The 25,025-nt window shown below is 39.1% G+C and overlaps 2 protein-coding genes across 10 annotated transcripts in view; one reads left to right on the top strand and one right to left on the bottom strand.

The window, feature by feature from the left end:
* Positions 1 to 29: 29 nt before the first annotated feature.
* NBR1 (NBR1 autophagy cargo receptor) lies at positions 30 to 20,760 on the bottom strand. 4 transcript variants are annotated; one of them, XM_026113566.2, is made up of 22 exons: positions 20,579 to 20,760; positions 20,174 to 20,284; positions 17,882 to 17,944; positions 16,530 to 16,548; positions 16,109 to 16,131; positions 15,078 to 15,287; positions 14,473 to 14,547; positions 13,036 to 13,253; positions 11,798 to 11,962; positions 11,078 to 11,278; positions 9,425 to 9,584; positions 8,662 to 8,949; positions 8,060 to 8,212; positions 7,506 to 7,581; positions 6,933 to 7,043; positions 6,255 to 6,440; positions 5,994 to 6,128; positions 5,045 to 5,393; positions 4,645 to 4,739; positions 3,999 to 4,077; positions 3,112 to 3,217; positions 30 to 2,476 (listed from the first exon to the last, which is right to left on the bottom strand). In XM_026113566.2, exons 2-22 carry the CDS (start codon positions 20,273 to 20,275, stop codon positions 2,300 to 2,302), a joined length of 2,991 nt encoding a protein of 996 aa, XP_025969351.2. In that variant the 5' UTR covers positions 20,276 to 20,284; positions 20,579 to 20,760; the 3' UTR covers positions 30 to 2,299. The 4 variants fall into 4 exon arrangements, with proteins under 4 accessions (XP_025969351.2, XP_064380902.1, XP_025969352.2 ...); XM_064524832.1 differs by lacking the exon at positions 20,579 to 20,760 and adding an exon at positions 20,466 to 20,498; XM_026113567.2 differs by lacking the exon at positions 20,579 to 20,760 and adding an exon at positions 20,466 to 20,498 and having other exon boundaries at positions 30 to 2,473.
* Positions 20,761 to 20,869: 109 nt separating this feature from the next.
* The window catches only part of BRCA1 (BRCA1 DNA repair associated), a 29,494-nt gene continuing 25,338 nt past the window's right edge, over positions 20,870 to 25,025 (top strand). For 5 of the 6 annotated variants that reach the window (XM_026113573.2, XM_026113571.2, XM_026113570.2 and 2 more), the window contains exons 1-5: positions 20,870 to 21,071; positions 21,173 to 21,272; positions 23,421 to 23,474; positions 23,826 to 23,906; positions 24,430 to 24,518. In XM_026113573.2, coding sequence (XP_025969358.2) covers positions 21,193 to 21,272; positions 23,421 to 23,474; positions 23,826 to 23,906; positions 24,430 to 24,518 — 304 coding nt within the window. In that variant the 5' untranslated portion in view covers positions 20,870 to 21,071; positions 21,173 to 21,192. The remainder of the gene's footprint in view (positions 21,072 to 21,172; positions 21,273 to 23,420; positions 23,475 to 23,825; positions 23,907 to 24,429; positions 24,519 to 25,025) is intronic. The other variant, XM_026113576.2, reaches the window with a different exon arrangement.

Below are 25,025 nucleotides of genomic sequence, written 5' to 3'. Positions count from 1 at the left end.
TCGTTTGTAAAGAGCCCGCGAGACACCCAGCCAGGTAGAAGTTTTATTATAAGGACTGAAGCAAAGTTTGTCTTCCCCACTCCACCTCCTCCCCCCCCATCACAGTTGACTTTAAAGTGCTCATCCTAAATAAGATACAGAGGTCAAATCTGCACTCTAGAATATATTACAAATTATACCATGCATTCATTAACAAAATATACAAAGCCAACAGAAATATATCTTAAGCCTGAGCATACATTATCTAAAACCTAGTAAAGAGTAAACTAAGCATTAGGGTGGGAGGAATTAAAGAAAAGCATTTCACACCTCACATTTCAATCTGCAATGAAGTGTTTTTCCTCAAACCATTTTAGTGTTTTGTTGACGTACAGAAAACATTAAAATTCCTCAAAGTATGAAGATACGTTCTTTCTAAGTGTATGTCCTGCTGGGAAATCCTGATCAAAAGCAGACAAGCCCACTAGGCTTAGAAACTTCACCAGCCACTGTATTTCATCCATGCCCTTTCCTCCTTGTTTTAGAGGAAGTGTAAGCCAAAAAGGTACTCAGAACAGTATGCGTAATTCATGGCAGAAAAACAGTAGGTTCAAGTTACACAGAGATCTTTATGTGGTCCACAGCAGATAAGAGCTATACTGGAGTAAAGACAGATGGGAAACACTGCAAAATAGTCCCACTGTATTTCAAAATAAACATTTAAGAGTATTTTATCTTCCACCATCTATAAAAATAGGTTTAACACAAGCGGTATGATACATATTTTTCTTCAATCATTTTTATGGTATCTAAGATAAGGGTATTAAGTCTTTAAGAAGTTTACTACTAATGATTACTTGGTCAGTCACAATACTAATACTGCTTCAGTATTATATTCCTGACAACAGAAAAACTTTATTTTTGAAGCTGCAGTAATATAAAATTTAAGGTCAATGGTCTTTTAATGCAGCAAGGAAAAAAATCCGCTTGAAAGTAAGAATGTAGCCAACACTGCTGTTACTTTCAGAGGACTGGCTTCTAAGCCATAATCTATTGCTACACCACTGCAGAGCAGTGGATGTTGCTGGTTTCTTGTGATTCTTCAGAATCAAACCTCTTCTTGGTATATTTAAAAAGGGAATTCTCAGATTTCCAAATTAAATATGGGCATCTAAAGCAAAATCTTGCAAGAAACTGAATCCTACAGACATAGCAATGGAAATATGTGGCCAGCTAAAACCATCAAGGGAAACTGTACACTTAATACTCTCAAACTTATTCCCAAAATAAACCAGAAGTCACCCAATCCCTACCTCAGGCACTCTTCGCATTCCCAAACATTACTAGAATTTGCACTCCAGTTCAGGTCTGGCTTTCTACACATTCTTCAATTCTTCTATGTAGTATCAGCAGAATAAAAGGCTTGCACTACACTGAGTTAGAAAAAAATAAAGTGGTCAAATCTTTAACCTTTTTACAAACAGTCTCTAAAGGTTCTTAGAAAGGCCTTTCCTACAACTACACTTATAACAAAATATTTTATGTATGCTATATTTTCTGTTAGAGATATATTACTGTCATTATTAGAGATAGTTCAATAGTTGCTGGTAAATTCATTCTCATGCTTCATTCTTTCTACTACGTGAAACAATGACACTCTTGATATCTATCAGATTTAATTAAAAGTGGTTACACTTTCAGACTTTAGAAGTTGTTTCATGGTTTAAGCTGACTAATGTATGAGCAACCTTTTCTTCTAAAAAGATGTGTAAAGGGTTTAAATGTTATATTACTATCACACATCAGACAGAAGTCAGCTACTAAATCATATCAGAAGCAACTTGCTGGCTGTGGGCATCTCTTGTATATTACACAAGACTACATTTTACAGCAGCATTTGGCATTGGTTCCTCTTCCGAAGCTTGTTAACAGTCAACAAGAGTTTCCAGCTGCCTTAAAAATATCTTCACGCTCAAAAGGGGAAGTTCTCACTTGACTAGAAGTTTAAGTCATTCTACAGGATTCCCAGATAAAAGGGATTCAGTATCAGATTAGAGACTTAAAGGCTACTCATTTATGAGGTCCAAAGTAAAGTTGACAATCTGGTCTCCAATTGATAAAATGCTGTGACAAGTACTGTGTTTGACATTTCCATTAAAGAAAAAAAAAAAAAAAAAAAAGAGAGAAATCAAAAGTTCATTAAAGAACCCCAAATTTTTAGCCACACCCCAGAACAGAAAGAAGCTGAGGAGCAGCCTGCTACGGTTGCAGTTTAATGAGTCTGCTCAATGAAGGTGATTCCTCCCTCCACCAGGAAAGTTCAGCATCTACTGCCATACCAGTCACTGTTATTGATCTGAAGCAATTCAGTTACCACTTGAATCATATTGTTGTTGTGTTTCTTCAGCAGTTGCAGGTTTAACTGCCTGTCACAGAATCCCATCTCACACAGACTGGATAGAAGAGTGGCAGTGTGCTCTTCTGTAACTGCAGGCTGCTTAAAACAAAAGCAAATTCAGAACTGTTTGCAAGTCTCTCCCCTGAATGCATACTGTGGGTTAGGCTACACTACAAAGATCTTAAGGTGTAATAGGATAATCTCTGCAAACAAGCTTTTTTCATTTGTGACTCGTTTATTCTTCTAGGGGCACACTGAATCAGCTTCATCAGTTAAGTGGGAGAAGGGTATGGGACACTATCAGATACAGTTATAGTAGCTAAGCCTTGTAAGCTGCTTTGGCCTACTAACAAGTCTTTTAAAAATGAATATTTATTTAGTTTTAGCTGCAGTGGTCCTTAGTCAGTCTGGTAATAAATAAATAAAAAGCACCACTCACACTCAATTTTAAGGTCCCAAATAGCCATAGAGAATTCAGTGGAGCACAGTGGCCAGTAAAGAGAGTCAATGTATTACCATTCTTGGAGACTAATTAAAAATAATGTTCCAAATAAAGTTTACTAGATCTAATCCTATTCAAGACTAGAGGAAACTCAGCCTTTGAACTTTCCAATGCATGGACTACATCAACAAGTAGTACCATACACAATATAAAACACTTATAAAATATGCACCTGTAATTTTAAGGCTGGCACTTATAAATCTCACATAGCATACAGGAAAAAGAAGTTTACCTGTTCTATAGTGGGCGGCCCAGCAAACAGTGCTTTGTAGGCAGAGGCAGCAACTGACAAAGCTCCTTTAACTAGTCCTCCCGCAATGCTGCTTCCTTGGGGGTGTCTGCAGAGAAGTTAAGTATTAATTTATGGTCAGTAAAGTCAAATGTATATTTCAGTTACAAGGTATCTCTCTCCCTGTTGAGGGGCCAATTGAGATTTAGTTCTTAAAGAAAACAACCTATTATCCAAAGGAATTGTTCAGATTATCTGGGAAGCTCATTCCTTCTTTCTCGATACTTGCATTAAAGTTTGTTTTTATCCTAAAGTACATCAATTTTCTTTCCATAGCATGACTACTGGTTGTAAAGAATTAAGTATTCTCACCCAGAAAAGGGTTCCTCTATATATGGAAGCTGTGCACTGTGACATCCATTCCAGGCCAGAGTGACTTCTATCTGGATTCTTAGCCACTTAAATATTCTGCTCAATGTTTTATCTGTTTTATTCCTCCAGTCTCAGTATTTTATGTTTAATTTTGTAGCATAGCTTACCACATCCATATTTTAGGAATCCTGAGATTCAAGGAGGGGGAAGGGAGGAAGAGACACTGCAGAATTTTAGTATTCACCTTTTCACCTTGAGCTCATCTTCATATGCTTTTGCTCACCAATTCTGGATACTTCCTATTTGTGTCTGAGCAGAAAGTGATATCTTACAAAAATGATCTTATATAGTTAAATGTGTTTCCTTTAAAAGAAAAAGGGGGGCTTTCTCCCAATATACTGGCTACGTGAGATCTCTAAACCAGTGCTTGCTAGGTGCTTGTGTTAATTTAGCAGTTCTTGTCTTAAGAAGAGCCATAGAATAAACAGTATGTATGAAAACAGCTACAGTTTCATTACCTTGAGTATTCTGAGCACTTTGGTTTATTACTTATAAATCCAGAAGATCCTGGTCCATGACTGTCTTCACCTCTGGGTTCTAGAAGAAAAATCAAATCATATCAACATGTGCAGTTAATGATAAGCTGAGAAGAGGCCATTTAAGTATATAAATAGAAAGGAGCAGGATTCAGTCTAGAATTAATACTTTCAAATTTTGTTATCTAGATGCAAACTAGACGTCCAAGATTCTCACTACAGTCAACAGTGAGAAGAATCCCAGAAGTGATCTGTCTGATTAGTCAATAGGTGTCTACTTTAATACGAGATGAACTGTCATCTGAGCTCCCAATGACTGTAATAAACAGTTTAAACACATAGCTCATGAGATCCCTTTCATCACCTTGCTCTGGAACTCAATTTCCCAAACGTGTACAAAGGTCTCTGGGTACTCTCCTACCATTTCTAATGAACACACCACTTTCACAAAGTCGATTATTTCTTTATTCAGGTCTTCTATATGGTAAAATTTCAATGCCCAGAGAAAACCTGAGCATTGTTACTTTGTAGGTTTCTGCTTTCCTCAAGAACAGGATACCAAATCCAACACTAGATGCAATGAGCAGGAGAAAAGGGTACAGACACAGCTGTTAAGCACTGTCAATACCTTCTCTTATTTGATCAAGAGGAGTGGAAGAGACATCCTCTGAAGCTGGTATGTTTGGCTCTTGGAAGACACAATTCTGAAGAGAAGCAAGATTCCTGAGAAAAAGCAAAACAATTATCTATGCTTAGAACAAAAGTGCTGAAAGTACTTAGGTAAGTCAAGATCTGTAGGAAAAAGGTTCACACACTCCCTCCCTTCCTTCCCTCTCTTAGGTTCAGCTAATCAGCAAGTACAAGCTTGTAAGAAGTTCCAGGATTTAGCACATTCACCCTAATATATGTGACATTGTTTTTGTTGCAACAAAAACAATCTGGACACTGAAATTAAGCACAACATCCTGTAAAGCCTGCAGCAACTCTAACATAACCATTTTATTCTGATCAGAGAATAAAATGCATACATGTGTGTCTGCGGTATGGTGTCTGTGATCTCTGGGGTCAAAGGTACGACAGCCAACATTTGTGAAGCTGTCAAAATATCATTGATGCCATGGATATGCGGCTGGCTTCCACCTTCTGGATTCCCTGCTTGTGTTTCAAGTTCTTCTGTTTTTTCCAAACTGGGCTGAGAAAGAGCAGAACTATACATGGACTCCCCTAAAGGACGGCTGGTGTCAAAACACTCGGGGAGAATAATGATATAATCCTCAGATGAAGCAGAAGAGCCTTGACTTTGAACATCTGCAGCATCATCATCATCGCCAGTCTCACTACAGGTGTTTGCTTTCCCATCAGACAGTGGGAGTTCCTCTTAAAAAGAAAAGAAAAAGATTAAGTATTAAAAAAGTCTATTTTGTTTGTATAACAGCAAATAATTAATTAAAAAATTAAAATGAATTAAAAAAATATTCAGGAACAACTGTAAACCCTAACTGCTGATGTTAATGGTATCATTTTTGATGAGTGGGGCAGGGGTGGGGAGCATGAAAAAGGAATAGATCTTCCTATTAAATTTATGCAGCATTCACCAGGAATAACACCTACACTGAGAAGTTGAAAAGACAGCAGTTTTCAGCTCTTGAATACCATGCATTAAAAACAGTTTATGGCAAGGAGTACTCTGAAGCTATGTGCACAAAATATGGAGACCCCAGTCATGCTTATGTGTATGAGCACCTATCATCTGAACACCTCGCTAAAACCCTTATGTCTCAATTTCACTACGTAACAGAAAGCTGCTGAAATTGCTGTATGTTGAGAGTACTGATACCAGCTTTCTGATGCAGTAATGAGGATCAATTTTCTAGAACGGTGTCAGAGATCTTTTTACATCTGAGTTTATTGTAGTCCCTGTTACAGCTTTATCTTATATTCAAAAAGAGAGACTACATCTTTACCTAATTTACTTACCATACTCATTTTCTCTCATTGCCTCCAAGTGGTGGACCTTCGCTTCTTTTTTGGAAGTGTAATTAGTTTTTATCCTAGGAGATTCTTCACTTATCACATTACAACTGAAGGCATCTTCTAATGTTTGTGGAGAGTCTAAAAAACACAACACAGTTGGGAAAAACAATTAAAATAATATCACCACCTGCAGTGCAAGGCAATTTGCAGCAAGTGTTTGGCTGCAAAGAAGTGAAGCCACAGAAGCTAGCTAGTAGTACCCACTCTGCACAGATTTTCTTTGTGGGGGCTTATGGTCAGGTGCAGCATCCAGGGTTAGAGAGCGAATGACAGTTTCACAGACAAATTGAGTCCCACTCATATCTTCTTCCCCTTCCTCCTGGTTCAATGGATGCTCAGCTCTCATTTTCACCATGCAAGCATCAGCAGTAAAGCAGGCCTCAGTCACTCCTTTGAAAGACGAAATATGACAGATTAATGTCACTACAAGGCAACATAAATACAAGAAATTTTCTCAGCCTGCCCTTCCTGTAAAAAGGCTAACTCCAATTCTCAGTGTTACTTTCTTCTCAAAATTGAAAGAGTTGAGAGTTCATTTCAAGTTAAATGTGAAAAGAATTTTGAGCAGTATGGAAGCCAGAGCTGAAGTGTTTGAGTATAACCCAGTGTACAAAGAGCAAGTTTTCAATTATCTCAGACAAATCCAAAGAATTTTTTTTTTTCTGAATTTTAGTTATATTAGACTCCAACCTCTATACTTAAAGAGGTAAGAGACTGTATAATGAGCCAAACATCTTTGTTTTTCCACACACAAAAAAAGAAATACCCTCCCCACCCCAAGGAATTAGAATTCTTTAGGTAACTAAAACATACCAAGCCTAGTGACTGCACAAAAGTTATGACATCTTCCTCTCCCCTTGCCCCCCATTGATTACTGCTTACCAGGCAATGGTTTAAATCCACTCCCCTCATTCTCCTCCTCTATCTGACCTAAGCCAGGTTTCTCCAGCAAGGGGCTATCACGTGGCAATGGGGACATGCATGGAGTCATGTCTGAAAAAGAAAGATAGCAAAGATAATTGGTACTAAAGGAGTAGGAACCTTCCTTCTCTCTTCCAGGAGGCAACCTTTTAAGAAATTATCCTTTTTTTAAGGAATATTTGTTCCAAGACTGAAGAAATTCAGTCACCTTACAAGATACTTTTGGTGAAATAGACAGCTTGCTTTACATTATGTTGGCAGAGCCAAGACAGCTGCCTTACTCAGTATCTGGGTTCTTATGATATTGCGGATGTGAAGGTGGAAAGAAATCTAGACTGCAAATATGAAGACCCACCAAATATCTCTTCAAGGACTGCAGCAAAATTTAAAATGGAAAAGAGACTAAGGAACTGGGAAGACACTCACTCTAGCCTGAAGCACAAATAAGCCTTTTGCACAAGTTCAGCTTTTAATGGAGTAAGTAGTAACACAGAACAGTAAAGACAGCACCCCAGAACATCAGAAGGTGCTTACCAACTGGAGTATTGTGTGGCACTCGCTCCAATTCCTGTACAATATTAATATCCAGTAGCTCAAAGGATAGTAAATCCTACAGAAAGAAATCCCACACAGTTTTTAATTAGTAGATTCTGAGCTGGAATCCCATCTGGTACTTCCCAGCATCAGATCCCATTATCTTACAAGTAAATCTACTCTATTTTGTTAGGTACTTGGCATGATCTCAGACAGAGGGCAGTTTTGCCATAGGGCCATCTGCATGATAGAAGACAGGAAGAGTGAAAGCTAGAGTATTCCCTTGTAAAGGGTTATAGAAAGGCCCAACTCAGCAATTCATCATGGAAGGTATGTGCAGGACAGAAGATTCTCAGTACAGTGCCAGTCAGTTGCCAGTACTGATTCAGGGAAATAGTTCTGCTATACAAAATGCAATATACTAATCCTGAAAACAGAAAGTGGCAATTCTAAAGCTCAAACTATCTATTCTTACAAATGGCTATGTACCTAAATCTCAAAACCAAGAAGCAACTACCATTTGTTTCATCTCTACCTGAATTCTATTACTTTACCTGCGCAGTGAGGAGATCAACTGATGGGATGTAAAATTCTCTTTCACTTGGCAGATTTCTGATCTTCAAAGGAATATTTGGTAGAGGTATTTCAGCCTGCTCCATGACTTCACCCATCAGTTGAGCACTTGCTTCTGTCCTCTGGGAAGCATCCTGCAAAAGCAAAGAGTATCCCAGAGCACCTTTAGGCAGATAAAATAGTTATGTAAAATGTAAAGTCTGAGCATCACATATAACAACATAAGTAACTTGAAAAAGGGATTTAATTCAACTCATTTTAGGGCCATAAGGACAAGATTCAACATAGTGAAGAGGAAACCTGCAACACTGCAGTTTGATCAAAGAACCAGGTAAATAGCTGTAATGGACTCTGATAACCAATCCCATGCCTGTCAAAGAAAGAACTACTACTTCAGAACTTAGTACTGCAGTAAAGGCAGTGTTTCTCTTTTCTATAGAGAATAAAAAAAAATTAGAAACAAACAACTAGAAGAATCCCAAAAGATCAGTACAAATAGGGACAGACACTGCACTGAACAGTATGAACTGCTCCTTCTTCTAGGCAATTCACAGTCTCCCAAAGAACAGGTTGAGATACTTGCCTGCTTGTTACTGGAAGCTTTATCCTTTTGATGGGAGTCAGAATCCTTCCAATTGCTCTCTAGACAGTCAGTAGCTGGGGAGGGATCCACAACAATACTGCACCAGATCCTGGGCCCAAACTGTTCCCCTCTGTGTGACAGTCTCCAGTGAGATGTGTAGGTTCCTTCTATATTAGGAGCCACAAACTCAACTGAAACAGTTCCTACTTGCCCTGATGGAAGGGATGGTACCAACACATCCTTTTTTTCAGAAGATGCCAAGGTCAAGTTTCCCCACATAAGTTTCAGCTGAAATAAACAGAAAAAGCAAAAATGAAGTTTACCAGCAGCCTCTCTTCTCTGTGCTCAGTATCTATGAGGCCTCTCAGCAGAAAAACTTGAAATGGTCCTTAATCCCCACAATTTGCAGAGAAGCTTGCAGCTTCCCACAGTAGTCATAGTCACTGCAGAGCAAGAAGATATCCATCTTTCAATACGAACTTGATCTACACTCAAAGGAGAGAGGCTTTTTAGAAGTCAGGAATGCAAGCTACCTATCGTAACAAGGTTAAACTGTAACATTAGAACAGCACTAGCAGAACAGACTAGAAGAGCACTAGATTCTCAGCTATGTTAATCTTGATTGCTGTAAGCAGTACATAAGACAACATATTACCCTAGAATTAACAGGCCAAGTGAAATCATGAACTCAAATTCTCAAAACATACAAGCATTAGCTTCCAGAACTATTTAATGTTTAAAAGCAGTAGCAAAGGAAAGATACCTTTGTATCTGAGCTCCATTCCACATTGCCAGTATTTTTCATTCGCCAGTGTTTGATAAACTTTGTTCCCGGTTGCAAGTGAGTCCCATCTGGCAAATTCTCATCCACAAATACCGCGCTCAATGTTGGGACAACTGCTTGGAAGGGTTGGCTAGAACTCCTGGGGTGGGGGAGGAAAAAAAAGCAACAGTTTATTGGCTTCTGCAGGTATTTCACTGACTAAAATGGAGGAAGTTCAGTTTTATCTTCAATCTGTGGTACAGCTTCAAAACTCTAACATTTTTGCTACTCCTTCCACTGTAACTCTAAACATCACATAGTACTGTGTTTTCCTTTGCTTGAACATATCAAAACAAGATTCGGTCATTTGGAAGACTATGTATTATAATTACAGCACTGAAGTTCAAGACAGAAGAGTTCGCTCCTCAGTTGATTTGCTTTAGTCTTACAGCATTTTGGCCTATGTTCAACAGTGCATTTGAACTTTTTTTTCCCCCTCCAATCTGAACTCCAGTGTTTGTCTTCACAGAGAAACTAATGGGATTGACTAATCTGTAACAGGGGAAAAATTTCATTTAAACCACAAGAACTGGCAGGTGCATGAAGAACCACAGTCAAAACTAGATGTTAAATTGTCATTTCCTACTATGTATTTTCCCTATTTTTGATAGGTAGGTTCAAAACTCAATGCAGCTCAGGAAATATATGAGCAAATTTAGCAGCCTTCACTTCACGCTGTTTTAACAGCTGAAATTCAAATTGCTATTCTGTTAGAGAATGAAGTTACTTTATCTTTCTGATGTTGAATCAAGGACTGCTGTAGTCTAGCACTGGTGTCTTGTACCTTACAAGACACACTGTTTTTTAGTAGGATGCCACAGTTTTTCCCTGAAGTGGGCTCAAAAACAGGTGTAATAGAAAGCTTCACTGTCAGTCTGGGTGCAGTGAAAAAGGATTGGTGAAGCAAATGATATTAATACCAACTTTCAAATATCTAAAAGAAAGAATTCAGACCCAAGTTAGCAGTGATTTTGTTCCTGTAGTAGTTCTGTTCAGTTGACAGGAAGCAAAAATGGCTATTTTAAGTTCTCCACAGGTGCAAGCAACTCTAATGGTACTGTGACTCTCAGAAATGCCATAATTGGAAGGGATTAATTAAAGAAACTGTGTAAGTTTTATACCTGTACATTCATAAAACCAAACAGATGGGAAAATGTAAAGCAGTCTGCCTTGCACGAAAGGCTGTTAAGAGAAAAAAAAGACAACGAACAGGAGCACACAGAATATATCTGACTTCGAGAGGAGACAATTAGGAAGACAGACTCTTTAAAGTTAGCAACAACCTTGATTTATACTGTGTGTGAGCACATGTGTATATATAAGCCCAGATGCACCCCTTCCTCCTATATCTGCATAAATCTCTTTAAGTTTCCAGTAATAAATATCAGTTGCTTTCTTTCTTTGTCCCACGCTCCTCCCAAGAAAAACCCTCCACCCTGCAAATTCCACTTAAGACAAAATTCTCATGGAGTCCAATTGCAAATGATACTTTAAATGAGTGACTGATTTCATAATCTTCCCTCTGTTACTTTAACTTGGTCCCATCATTTCTGAGTGTAACTAAAAAAATGCTTAGATAACAACATCCCTTACATGAAGGGTTGGAGACTCTCAGACTTCAGAGTAGGTGAACCACTATTTTCCAAGACATGGACAGAGTTCCACAGATGAATTTTCCTGTGCAATTTGAGCTGCTTTTTAAGCTCTCGGACCTCTGCCTTTCGTTGTTTCTTCTCTGCTCGTAATCTTTGCTTTTCTGCCTTCAGAAATCTTTTGTCCATCTGTTTCTGGAGCCTGTAGAGAGTAAGACACCTGGTTACAATATACTAAGTTGATTATAATTTAACTTCAGCCAACGCAGTCTTAGTCTCAAAGAGACTATTTTAGGGAATGTCTCATGCTTCTAGAGAGGATATTAATGATTTTAAAGAATATTTTCATAGTGGCTGGTGAAGAAACTTAGCATGGCCTCAGTGAAAGAGCAAACAAAGGCAGATTAGTATAAATGGCTCAAAGAACAGTAAGGTCTCAAATTTGCAACCCCTCCTATTACACAAAAATCTCTACGGCACAGGATAATTATCTTTTCTATTTTCTTAAATAAAAGCTCCGTAAGTCTTGGACTTAGGCTATTTATAAAGTTCCTCACTATTTTCAGCCACTTACACTACATTTTCAGAGCACCATTTCCATTTCTTACAGTTCTCTCTAAATCTAGATTCATAAAAAAATCAGAACAGCACCCCAAATGCAGGTGTTTCCACTCTGCTATCAGGATAATCTTGTCAAGGACTTACACACACCACCATTTACCTAACTTGCTCCAGAGTAGCAGGGAGGCGAGACGAAAACTGTGCAAGGCTGTAGTTCTCAGCAATACATAGTATAGGTCTTCGCAGCTTTAACAAGACATGATTGGGATCATGTGCATATGTTCCTGCTTCACACTGTTCACAGATATTGTAGGCTGGACAAAGGCTGCAAAGCAGAGAAAGCAGAAGATTACTGAGACAGACAAAGAATTAGTGCACTAGAGATATGGAAGGATAATTAACCCAAGAAACAAACTTAGTATCAAACTATCATTGTAAGTAGTGCCTGAGTGAAACAGAAGCTGGCTCTCTCAGATGGACATCAATATTTGGAACCTCTCTTCTTGTCAAAGCTGCAAGACAGTACCCATCTCCTTCTTCAGTACATACTGAAAAACATGATGCTTTCTTTAACACAAGTGACTGACAATGGATTGTTGCTATAAAGGATATAAAACATTATACTGAAATCCAATGCCAGAAACAGCATTATATGGAAAAAACAAAGGATAAATCAACTGAAGCTTTCATCTGTCTTTCAGGGATGTAAAGCAGGTAGTGCTGCAGGAACAAGACTGGTAAGAACAGATTGTCTCTGGCTGCTAATAACAAAAACATCCAAAGGAAAACCCCTGTTGGCATCCCATTCACTGCTGTTGCCTAGTCTTGAAGTAGTTATCTTTATAGCAACTGCCTCATTCAAATAAAACCTCACTTAATAGGAACTATGTTTTGATAAGTAATTGATAACTAACTGACAACTAATTGACAAAAAACAGCATGACCTCTCAATCTTACTGACTGGCAGAACCAAATAAATAACAGATTTTTAAAAACTGGTTGTTACAAGAAGTTGTCCCCCCATCCACTTTTTTCCCCCTAAAGTTAACTGAACTGGCTGAAACATCTTCCTTCGCAATTACAGCATTAGTGTTAAATGCAAAAGAAGAAAGAACATTTTTTGAGGAGACAACAAAAATGTTAGAGTTCTTCTACGTTATTTTAATATTCATATTTTATAAAAGCAGTATCAGTCTTGCTTATATAAATAAGGACTGATCACAACAGTTGAGAACATAAGCTGTTTCATGAGACACATACCAGGGGTTCTGAAATGCATATCATGCTATACAGATTAGCCACATGGAAATCTAGGTCCCCAAGAGAGATTCTCAAATTCTCATCCACATGCCCGAAGTGTTAGATTTCCCATATACCCGCCTCTTATCAGATTTTTACCTGCACTGATAGCGGACTCCAACGATTCGAGCCTGACAGTTGCAGCATGAGATCAGCCAGTCGCACTGGCTGCCATTCTCTGACTTGGCCTCCGAAGTTGGAAGTGCTGCTGCAACAGAGCTCTCAGAAAAATCTGGAGGCCGATTTTGATGAACAAGCTTCTCATATAGCTTCTGCTCAAGTTTCTCAACAGTCTCCTTAACTACCTGTTCCCTGAACTGAGAAAAAATAAGGTAGTCATGAACGGGACTCACCTATGCAGCTTCAGAAATTGGACTGCATTGCCCTAAATCTCCTGCCTCATAATTCATAAAGCAGTTCAGAGTCCACCCCCACCCCCCACCCCCCCCCAGCAGCACATTCCAGATCAAATTGAACAAGTATCACATTCCTCAAAGATATGGATTTTAGAAAATACTAGCCCTCAGGTTTTATCACACCAAATTTGAAGTTCATATACTCATGCTTATAGTATTACAATAATTCCATAGCCTTGCGCAAAAGGAAGCACATGAATCTCCTAGATAACTAACAGATCTTCAACACTCCTTTCTAGAGTCTCTGTTCATCTCTAAGTCCTGACTTTATCCACTAAGAATATTTTAAATACAACTATTTACTTCCCCAGTGTATGAAAGCTCTTTAGTTTGTACACAGAGCTTGCAAAGGAAGGGAAAATTCTAGGAAAAAAACCTTAAAGATAAATGCATATACTACTGCATCATCATACCTTTAAGTTTCAAGAAGTCACTAGCTGATTAATTCTTATCACTCTTAGCTAGCTGCTTCTCAGTCTGTGATATTTATTAGCTGCTCAAAACAATTTAACACCCATGTTTTATCAATCTATGTGTCATACTCATTGGCCTCTTGGAACGTATTTTCTTAAAGTGGACAATCAAGAAAAGCAAGGTCATTAAATGCTCTGCTTCAAATCTCAGGAACCCCTAAGTATTAGTATTACCCCACTGAAACTGGTCAAACAAGATTCTCCAAAAGCAACACCTTATTTCATGCTTTATCTCACGATGACTACCTATGAAGTTCCTATGGCTGTCTGGAATAAGACATTGATTCTAGCACAGGAATTGTGCTATAATTTGTAATTTATACAAATGTATAAACCAAGCACAATCCAGGTGTGACAAGAAATATCATGTATCAATTTTTATGCTTAAGGTAGCGAGGTATAGATGCTCAGACATCAGACATAGAGTGTAACAGCATCTAAAGAGTCTATGTCTGATTTCTATTTATCTCCACAAAAGCCATGGGATTAGATGCCTAAATGCACTTTAAGAACTTGCTCCTAAGTGCTGAGAGCAAATGTGATCAGCTGTATAAAGTTAAGCATCACAAATATCTTTTCCACCTATAGTCTCTTATGTAATCCTTTAAGAATTAAGGACACTAAAATCCACAAGAAAACACACTTACTGTTTCCAAATAGCTAGTAAACCATTCTGGAGGATTTTCATTTTTTCTTCCTTTTCTATTGCAATTCAACTTTTGCTGTGAGGAAGGGGAAAAAAGTCACAAATGGTAAGTATGCAAAGCCACAAACAAATCAATACAGCAAGTGACCACTTTCAAATAGCTCTCCCCTCAAGTAGCTTTCCCCAAGCAGCATTTCAAAATTTCAGGAGAACAGTGGAAAAGCCACACAAGCAAGCCGCTAGGATTGTCCTGAAAGATTTCTGCCTTACTAGCATTTGAGTGGAATTACACATCAAAAGCAAAGAAATAAAGTCAACCAGAAGTTACCAGTTGGTAATCAGGGCTTCAGGAGTCAGATTGTTTTGTTTTTCAAAATACTGAAGAACAGTCAGCATTAAAGAACCTGTATTTCTAAATGCTGCATCAAATCGTCCTCTTGAAGACATTCAATTTTGCTACCTTCAAATCAGTACAGACAGCTGCAAATCATGACCAAGTTCCGAACAAAGTTTTCATGTATGGGTAAAGATGCTAACCAGCCTGTGAAGTGAGTTACATTTAGGAATTATTTTTAAATGAATACATAGTCCAGCTCTGCATCCTACCTGATTTGTCACCTCTTTTTCATTTTTTATGTCTTCCTCTAACCCCGGTGACATCATGGAACAGTGCGAGAGAGGTTTTCTCCTGACAGCCAACTTTTCTGACACAGCGTTTTCACACAGTTGCAAAGGACAAGAATATAAAGTTCCTTCTGGAGAAGAGTTTCCTTCGTACACATTCATCTGGAGTTGATTTCCTTGTTTAACTGCAATCTAAATGAACAGTGCATGATATGCACTATTTTCTCCAATTACAAGTAACATACAAAACTCTATTATAGTGCAACACTATACTGCACTGAAGAAATGGGGGGGGGAGAGACCAAGAAAATTGAGTAATGTCAAATTACAGTCAGCTGATATTTTACGCTACCTTTTTTAATTATACATTTGCTTACTAGAAAGTTTGTAAGTGAAAAGTTAATTAGGCAGATATTCTGCAGGACTTGAGTCTACAATGAAGCTATTTATGTAAGCCAGTAAATAGAAAACTTTTTTCCAGGAACTTACAGTAAATTTTTATTTATGAGCATTTTCAAGTGACTTTCTGATTAGAAATTCAGAGCATGAACAAGAGTTCTGAAAACATTAGTACTGTACTAATTAATAAGAGAAATGCATTTTTTATTTGGCCTAAAAATTAACTACTTAAGTAACTAAGCATTCTACCAATGGCATTTTTATTGCCTGAAAGTACAAAGCTGGAGTCTTTGTATGGGAAGACTTTTAAAGGGATCCTGTAAGAGCCCAACATCTTCAAACATAGAGATTTACTGTTTAAGCATTTGAGAAAGCCAGTCATTTGGCCAATGAATTGTGTGTTCATGACCCTGAATCACAGCCACCTATTGAACTGATTCATACAAATCAAAATTAGTCTGGATGGGAAAAAACATAGTGAAGCATTCAAGTTAATGTCCAAAGCTAGAACATGGAGCAATGTGATTTCTACAGGTAATGCTGGATTTTCTCAGCTGCACCAATTTTCATAGGAGAAAGTTTAATATATTTAAAAGGTCAAAGAGGCCAATTACCTTCAGAGCTTCTTCATATTCCTCTAAAGAAAAACAAAGAAGAAACGTGAATTTTTCCCTACCTTAAATAATATATGTAATTTTAGCATATGATATTTGGGAACCCTTATTTTGAGGGATGTCTTTCATGCCTTCCTTCATCGCTAGCTTTATTTTTAAACAACTTACAGAGGTTATACACACAGCAATAGGCAAAAATGCATTTACAGCCTACAGACTTAACATTCCATTCAGCTACTCCTCATTTTCAAGAATTCACTTCCTATGGATCAAAAACTCTCTCCTTTGGGAAGGATATGACCTCCAGTCATACATAAAACCCATAATCAACCAGCAAGCATTCTCATCTGCTTCTTCAAAAACCTAAACAGCTGGGGTCTGTTTACGAATCTGGTTTCACTTTAGGAAAGTGGTAGCTCACCTTTGCTATTCACAGAGACCTGCAAAGAGAAAAAGCAGTAAGAGCCACTGATATAATTTCTGTGATTCCTTTTGAAGTTTAATGTGCTTTCAAGATAAATCTACTTTTATTCAGAGTTTCTAAAATGCCACTATCTTCCTTCATATATTTATTACTTAACACTGCCACGTTTAACTATTAATCTATATTGTGACACTTTGGAGCAGAACACATTCTTTATCAGATTTGCACAATGAGTGAGGTCCCCAGCACTTTTGCAATCCAGAAAAACACGCTTTCATCTACTGTACATAAGCTACAGAAGATTCTGCGAATATCACTGGGCTCCCTATACAGGTAAATACCAGTTGGACCCAGGTGCTACTAATGCCCAGCATTCAACACTTGCTGTTTTCTTGATTTAGATGCAAGCCAACCCCATTGTCTACTGCTGCCCATTTATCAATCATGCACACAGAAATTACTAGCACAAGAGCCTAGTTAATCACTACAGTGTTCCATGATTTCAAACAGTGTTTACTCTATTACCATTTAAAAGAGACCTTTAACAGATGCAAGTATGTATTTGTATAGATACAGATTAGAAAATAAAGGGGAGACTCTTTCACTGAAATGTTTCTGGAAACATCCTGACATTTCCCCTTAGGGGAAAAAAAAGTTGCCATCTCCACAACTTAGAGCTATGAATCAAATGGCAGAACACAGATTCTGCAGACATGATGTTCAGTTTTAGAGCTACATTCTAATCTAAATCTCTAAACAAACAGAAAGACTATCAACTGGCAAGGTTATGCCAAGCAGGAAGTTACTCAATGAGGACAACAAGAAGAAACCAATTTCCTTTCTGAGTCAGTAATCTGCTTGGAGATTACAGCATTGGAATAAAACAAGCAGAGGATTTGAGCACACCAGATCACTGAAGTAAACATATGCAAGTGACAGGGAACCTACGTTTTCCAGGGGAAGGCATATAGATTGAAGAGATAGGGCTTTGCCATGGTTGTGAAAACAAGCAGTTACAACCACCTGATTCCAACCAAAACAAACAACTCAACAGGAGCATCCCTTCCTCAGGGCACATAGACCCACTGATTGTTTCTACTGGGCTGTAGTGGTGGGAAAGAAAGGCAGCAACTTCTAAAGAATGTTTTAAAATAAGAATGCTATACTAAGAGTGAAAACAGGACTAGTAGCTATTCTCTTGTCAAAGGGACAAAAAAAGTCACCTCTGATCTGCAAAACCAAAGCTCCTGAAGGACCCAATACAAACTATCAAGAAGCAGAAAGGTTCACACCACCAGCCATATTTTGATATGTGCAGGAAAACAATACATATATACACATACATATACCTCATCATTATCCTCATCAACGTATTTGATCTGAATGTTGTTCAAGTCAAATGAAACCTTCACCTGCAAGTAAAAAGAATACATAATGAGACAGGACTATAGCAGTTTTCGGTTAATCATGATTAGCAGGGAAAATGGTTTAACCCTCCCACCACTTGAGTTTCAGTTGAAATAAACGATGTTTTACTAGAGGCATTCTTCTGAAGTCTAACAACACTGTCCCCTATGCCTTGCCTCCAACCTTTACTAACTTTCTATAATGAAAGTAAAAAATAAGTTTCTTTCCTGTTTTTTTCCTTCTCTAGTTAATATTTACCCCCCAAATCAAGAACATTTAATAACCTTTCCATTTTAAGAGGACTTGCTCAGGGTTAATGAACTCAGTCATGATAAACACTCCAATACACAGAGGCTAAAGCCAATAATCCTTGAACGCTCACTTTGACGTAAAAGACCACCTGGAAGACAGCATATGCATGTGAGTGATCTTATTCCACAAACCTATTTGCATTTTGAGAAACTAAGATTAATTCAAGTACCAAAAAGAGCAAAGTAGACCATTCTATTACTCGCTGGCTGGTGCACTATACATATGAACATATAATGCATTACACATTTCAGAATGAGGAGAACAAGCTCTTTCTGTATTTTGCATTAATAGGACAGGCTCAACAGTATCAAATGAACCATAAGCAAAGGCAGTTGTTTCCCTGTGTTGAATAACAGTCTTTGAGGCTTGTGTGCGCTTTCCTATCATTTACCTATATGAATTATATTTTTCCTCAAAAGAAAACTCTTTCAGAAAAAGATTGCTATATATGAGATACATTCTGCTAGCCTGGATCTAACAGAAGGACACCAGCAGCCTTAGATTAACAGATGGTTGGGACTTACATAGCAGCACATGAGCACAGTGGAATAGCTATGATCATTATAGAATGTATGTGCTACAGGCAGAAACAAATTAGTATTCGGGAGAGTGCACTAAGAGAACCAAGAAGAAACTGCAGTTTTAAGTATTTCTCTACATTTGAGTTTTTTTGAGAACAGTTTGTGGTAACAGACAATGTAGAACCAGACATCTGGTAATTCCATACACATTTAACAACACAGTAAGAAATAAGAAAGGCAGTTTATCTCATGCTACCTAGAGAAAATACATTTACACAACAGTGCAGAGAGATGCAACTGTACTTTGTTGGATAGAGAAGTGACATTATTGTAACTGAACACCGTACTTGGAACAAATGCACCCTGACTCTCATACTACATAAGATTAAGGGCAACGCCATGTTCACACAGCAATCTGCTTTCAGCTTTGATACAGCTAGGATTCCAACTAGTTCAGACATCCCTGCAGCATCTACTCGTCACCAAGTATTTTAAAACAGAACTAGATTCTCTTCTAGAGGACTGAAATACAGCAAGGAGCAAATATGATACAGTTCAGACTCTGAAAGCGAGTAATACACAATGCAGGAATCTCTGATGATATACATTGAATACATTAGCTAAAAGAAAAAAGAAAGAAAGAAAGACTGATAAAACCTCTTAAGATGCAACTTTGAGAACAAAGTAAAAACCAGAACAGTTACTACAGAATATGGGGGAGGGGGGCAGGGGGAAATCACTGCAGCTTCATCATAACCAAGAGAATCCCTACTGCACAACATCAATCTCACCCCCTGGAGAAGTTTTCACTAAACAGCACTGGTAATAAGCATCCAAACAGAAACTCTTTGGAGTAGTTACATAGTATATAATATGCAGAGCTTCATAAGGAACTAAGTGTGCATGACCTACTAACAAAAACAATTATAACTGAACTAGTACACATGAGGCACGAGGAAGCAAGAAAAAAAAGTGTATATTAGCAACTCAGTGCCCCAGGGAGCAAAGGTAGGTCTCCATGAAAGTGCTCTATAAGGAACAGAAAAGGATTATTTCACCAGATCTACTTGAATGGGAATAAGAACTGGAGATAATAGCAACAGACAAGTACTTTATAGCGAAACAGTGCCAAAACCAAATATCTCTGAGGGTGGAAAAGAGCAAAGCACACTGCTAGGACCACCCGCTCACAGTAAAAACAAGCAACCCATAAAGAGTTCTCTCCAAAAGAGGCTTTTCGCTCCACAGCACGTATAAAACAAGAACAGAAGTTTCTGTCAACGCCAAAGCAGAAACGGCGACTGCAGCAGAATGAAAGGACCCTACAAGGGGGGACGCGGCGGCGCAGGCGGCAGGGCAGCGGCCGGGCCCCGGGAGGCCCCTCGCCGGGACAGCGCTCACCATGGCCTCCACGTCCGCCCACGTCGTGTGCGCCGAGTCCGACACCAGGAAGCTCAGGGTCTCACCGCGGCAGCTCACGCGGAGGTTCACCTGCGGCTCCATGCCGCGCTCCTGCGGAGGCAAGGGAGCCGCGTCAGACCGCCCGGGCCGCGGCCCGGCCCACTCCCCGCCACCGCGGCCCGGCCGCCACCGCCCGCTCCTTGCCGGGGTGACAGCCCTAACATGGCGGACCGACCCCGGCCGGCCCCGCGCCCTCAGCACGCTGCTACTGGTCGCCACGCCTGCCACTCACCCGCCGCGCGGCCCTCATTGGCCGCGGGGACGGGGCCAGGCGTTCTGGAACCAAAACAATAAACAGAGCCGGCAGGCCGGAGCCGGGCGGGCGCGGCGCGAGCGGACACTCACTTCCGAGGCTGCGCTACGGCTCCTGCCGCTGCCCACGACTTCCGCGGCGCGCCGCGCTCAGCTTGCCCGCTCCCCCTCCGCACAGCCGCCGACACCCCTGCGCGCCCTAGCTACATCGGCCACAGTGCCCGTCCCCTCCCCCCCGCGATGAAGTCAGTAAGCGTAGGGGTCACGTGGGGGCGGCAAGGCCAATCAGCCATCCCCTTCTCTACACCGCCCTGCCATGGGCGGGATGAGAGCGTCACGCGGCGTAAAGGAGCCAATAAGAGAAAGGTCTCGGACCACGTGCTGCAATCGTGGCGTACGATTGGCTGCTTCTCTGCTCTGGTTTCCTGGGTGATGGAAAGGGCGCGAAATGCAGTGCAGGAGGGTGGCCCGTGCGGCCCATGAGCAGCTTTGGGCGGCGGCGTCGCGTCTCGGCCCTGCTCGGGTGTTGGGCTTCGGCCCGCTGACGGGAGGCCTCCTGGCCCTGGAGGAGCTGCCGCCCGCGAGGGTCGGACGGTTTCCCGCCGCTCTCAGGAGCGGGGACGCTGTCGCGGGGTTTCCCCTGCTCCGGCTGCCGTGCTGACACCTTCTTTCGTTTTATTTTTGCAGAGTGTTTTTGGAAGTGGGGGATGGACGTGTCTGTGATTGCCGTTGGAGATGTCCAAAATGTCCTTTCGGCTATGCAGAAGAACTTGGAGTGCCCGATATGGTATGGCAGGGGAATGATATGAACTTTGCTCTAGGATAGTTAACAAGTCTTATGTATTTTTTTTCTCTCTCTGGTTGTTTTTTCCTTTCTGTTCAGATGTGTCGTCAGTTCTATGTGTCATCAGAAAGTGTAAGGAATGCTATTTTAAGATTAAGTATTGAGTTGATGTTAGGAGTAAGCTGATGTTTTGTAAGGTTCAAGTGAGAAAGCACAGGTATCTTCAAAGAGTTCAGAACCTGTATTTCATATGTTCTGGTAAATGCTGCTTTTATTATTATAACCCCAAAGTGTCCATCCTCTATCCAGTTGGGGGGAAAAAAGACTGTAGCTCGTTGGATCAGGATACTGTTTGTAAAGCAGCCAGGATCTGTGTCTTGTTTCTACAACAGAAGTGAGGTCCTTAGTTCTTTAATAGTGTATGCTAAAATAGCATAGGTTCTAGTTAAAAGCCTCGATATTTGGAATGTCTGATAAGCTTTTAAAAGCCTCTTCCTTCCCTTGAACCAAACAGCTGAAATTTATTTCATCTATGGTGGCAAATGCTGTTAAATACTTTCATTTTAAATCTATATAGAAATACTTTCTCTTACTGCCTTTGTAAAACCAAAATAATAATGATGATAACATCTATCACAATGGCATGGAGCAGAGAATGTACAATGTTTATAGAGCTGCACACACAAAAAATATATATCCAAGTTATATCCTTACTGAAGAGGCATCGCAGTGTTTTTGCTGAAGAGCTGCCATTGGATTGTTGACTTGTTTGTAAAGTCAGTAAGTAACCATTGTTACAGGAGCAAGAATAAAAGCTATTTCCTGCATCCGCTGTTCTTCATTGCACGTGAAAGTTGCTGGGACAGCAAAATGTCTTGAAAAGTGATTTTATGCTGTCTGGTACTGCTGACTGATGGGATGAAGCTGAATTCAGCACAGAATGGAGATTTTCAAAGACTACAGTTTTTATTGTTTTAAATAAAAAATAAAGAATGTACTCTAGCTTAAACAGCAAGACAGATGTGAATGGCAGTTCAAAAAACAGGATTTTAAAGCACTTAACAGTGTTGTTTTAATTATAAACTGGACAAAAGACTGAATATTGTGGAGGTTGGACCTGTCTTGCTTTATTTCCATGTGATATTAAGGCATAAAGGTATAATCATCCTTTTCTATTATAGCAAATTTAAATAGTAAAACATTGAAAAACTGCATGAAGGAGATTAGGGAATGAATAATGTTGGGGCTGCTTTCAGTTCTTGTTGCTGTATATTTTTCTATGAGCATTTATTAGTTAGACTCTTCTGCAATAATAGTGCTTTATTTATTTTGGCCATAGCTTTTTGTTACTTTCTTTCTTTCTTCCTCCCTTTTTTTTTTTTAAACATACTGCTTGTTGCTAGCCTTTCTGTGATTGTGAATTCTGTCTTTCTCATGTATATACAGAGTCAATGAAACTCTTGAGAACGTTCTTGTGCAACCAGGGTTTGTAGCAGAGTGTAAGTCTAGACGTAGAGCAGCATTTTTTAAAAAAGAATTTTTTTTTAATATGTGCTCGAGGTAAGTTATACTTAAGATGAGTTGAACAAGTGAATTGTTTAGAGCTGTTCTTAGAGCTTTCATATCAGGTTGGATGTAAATTTTCACCCTGTACTAGACAGGAATAGCTTTAGAATAGAAAAACAGAAAAAAGAAAGAATAATCTAAATATGCACCATGTGTCGACCTATCCGTGCATATGGTTTATACATGCACAACAAAGAGGCCAGTGGGATCCTGAAACCCCCCTGAACTATGCTGCCTTTTGCTGTTGCCACAAGAGGTGTTCAGAAGGAAGCCTAGCCTGTAGGGGCTTCCAACAGCTAGCCCCCTGCCTTGCTGAAGTGGCACCTCCAAAAAACACTGTCTTTTTGCCAGAAGAAGAAAAGGCTGAAAAGAACTAGTGGCTATGAATATATCATATAACAACAATGTTTGTTACTATATTTGATTCTTAAGTCAAAATTGTTAAATGTGTCCTGCTTTTCTCTACCATGTCCCCCGCCCCGATGTTCAGTGAAGTGACCATATTTCTGAATCTTATTTTGTTGCTGCTGTTTTTAAACATAACTTCTGTGTTCTTATTTTCCTTCTCTCTTTTTGTTTTGGTAGCTTGGATGTGATAAAAGAGCCAGTTTCCACAAAATGCGATCACATATTCTGCAGGTAGTTTTGCAAACTTGTAACTGCAATGCTTAATCAATTTGTTCTTATTCTCCATGTATACTACTTTTTCTTTCTTTTTTTTTTTTTAACTGCTAACGATGTATACTGTGTTTTGATAAATGAATGTCCAGCTCTTTGAAGGGGAAAAATCCATTCTGAATAAGAAATTACCGCAGTTTCACAGATGGGCCAGAAGGGAATTGATGAATTCATCCTAACACCAGAACGAGAATACAAGCATTCAGTTTGATAATGAAGAATTTATACTAAGTGGTGCACTGAGAGGCACAGCTTTTAAGAAAATAAAATCCTTCCATTTTAGTTACTACCATGATTATTCTTTTTTCCTAGGTTCTGTATGTTTAAACTGCTCAGCAAAAAGAAAAAAGGTGTGATACAGTGTCCTCTGTGCAAGACTGAAGTTACCAAAAGGTGATGTATCTTTGGAAGTGGGCTTGGGGATGAGAATAACCTGTGTGATGCCTAAGAAAAAAATGATTCATTGTCTTAAAACTGTCTTAGCTGGAAACTAAAACAAACAAAGAAGGCTTATTATCAAACAAAATGTTTACATGTTTAAAACTCTTTAGTGTCTTACCTCAATATAAAATTTTTTCAATGATCACAGGTGGAGACACCTTTCTTACAAATGTTTGTGCTGTCAAGTATAGACTGTATTGTTGGTGTTCAGTCATTACAGTGAGTTCCTCTGTGCTGAAGCTATGTGAGGAAAAATACGATGAAATTTTCACTTTGTGTTGATAATGTTTTAATTCCAGTAGTAATGGCTGCTTTGGGGAATTGTATTGATATTCCTTGGCAACAATCTTTTATTGTCTCATCTTCCCCTTTGCAGTTATTGTCCTTTTTTATTTAGTCTAAATTCTAGGATAACTATTAGTAGCTTACCCATAGATTTCTCTTAGACATATTTTACGTGGTGATGTTATTTCAGAAGTCTTCAGGAAAATTCCAGATTTAAGCAACTGATTGAAGGATTGTTGGAAACTATCCATGCTTTTGAGCTTGACACGGGAGTGAAGTGTAAGTATTATTTGAATGTTGGGCCATTTTTGGAATAAGATTTTGGCATTTGTATCATAATCATTTGCCTAGTATCTTACTCATTATGCAGAATGCAATATGGGAGGAAATACCTGAAGGGTTTTCTTGGATTTAGAAGCATAAGTTCCCTTAAAAATTCCCTAAGTGTTCCTACAAATAGCATCTTGAGCTTTCTTAAGTATTTTTTCTGTGCATTTGATGACTCCAGCCTCTGATCATATTTTCAGTGCCTGAAATACGGCTAAATGTGTAGCGGATAATCCATAATTGTGTGGCAAAGATCTGCTCTTGGTTTGTTACTACAGCCAATCTTGCAGCTTTAATTTTTAAAAATTTACAGGTTTAGAAAGCCTGAATTAGGAAGTATTATAATAGCATATGTTTTAACTTGCCCCATTCAAGTATATTCTTTTGGAATGTATATTCATCCTTTCTGGTATTTGGGGCTTTGTGTAAAGTATTGGCAAATCAGACACATGCTTGTTC

The sequence above is a fragment of the Dromaius novaehollandiae genome, chromosome 22 (genome assembly GCF_036370855.1).
Source record: "Dromaius novaehollandiae isolate bDroNov1 chromosome 22, bDroNov1.hap1, whole genome shotgun sequence".
NCBI lineage: Eukaryota > Metazoa > Chordata > Aves > Casuariiformes > Dromaiidae > Dromaius > Dromaius novaehollandiae.
This window is presented reverse-complemented; position numbering and strand designations above follow the sequence as displayed.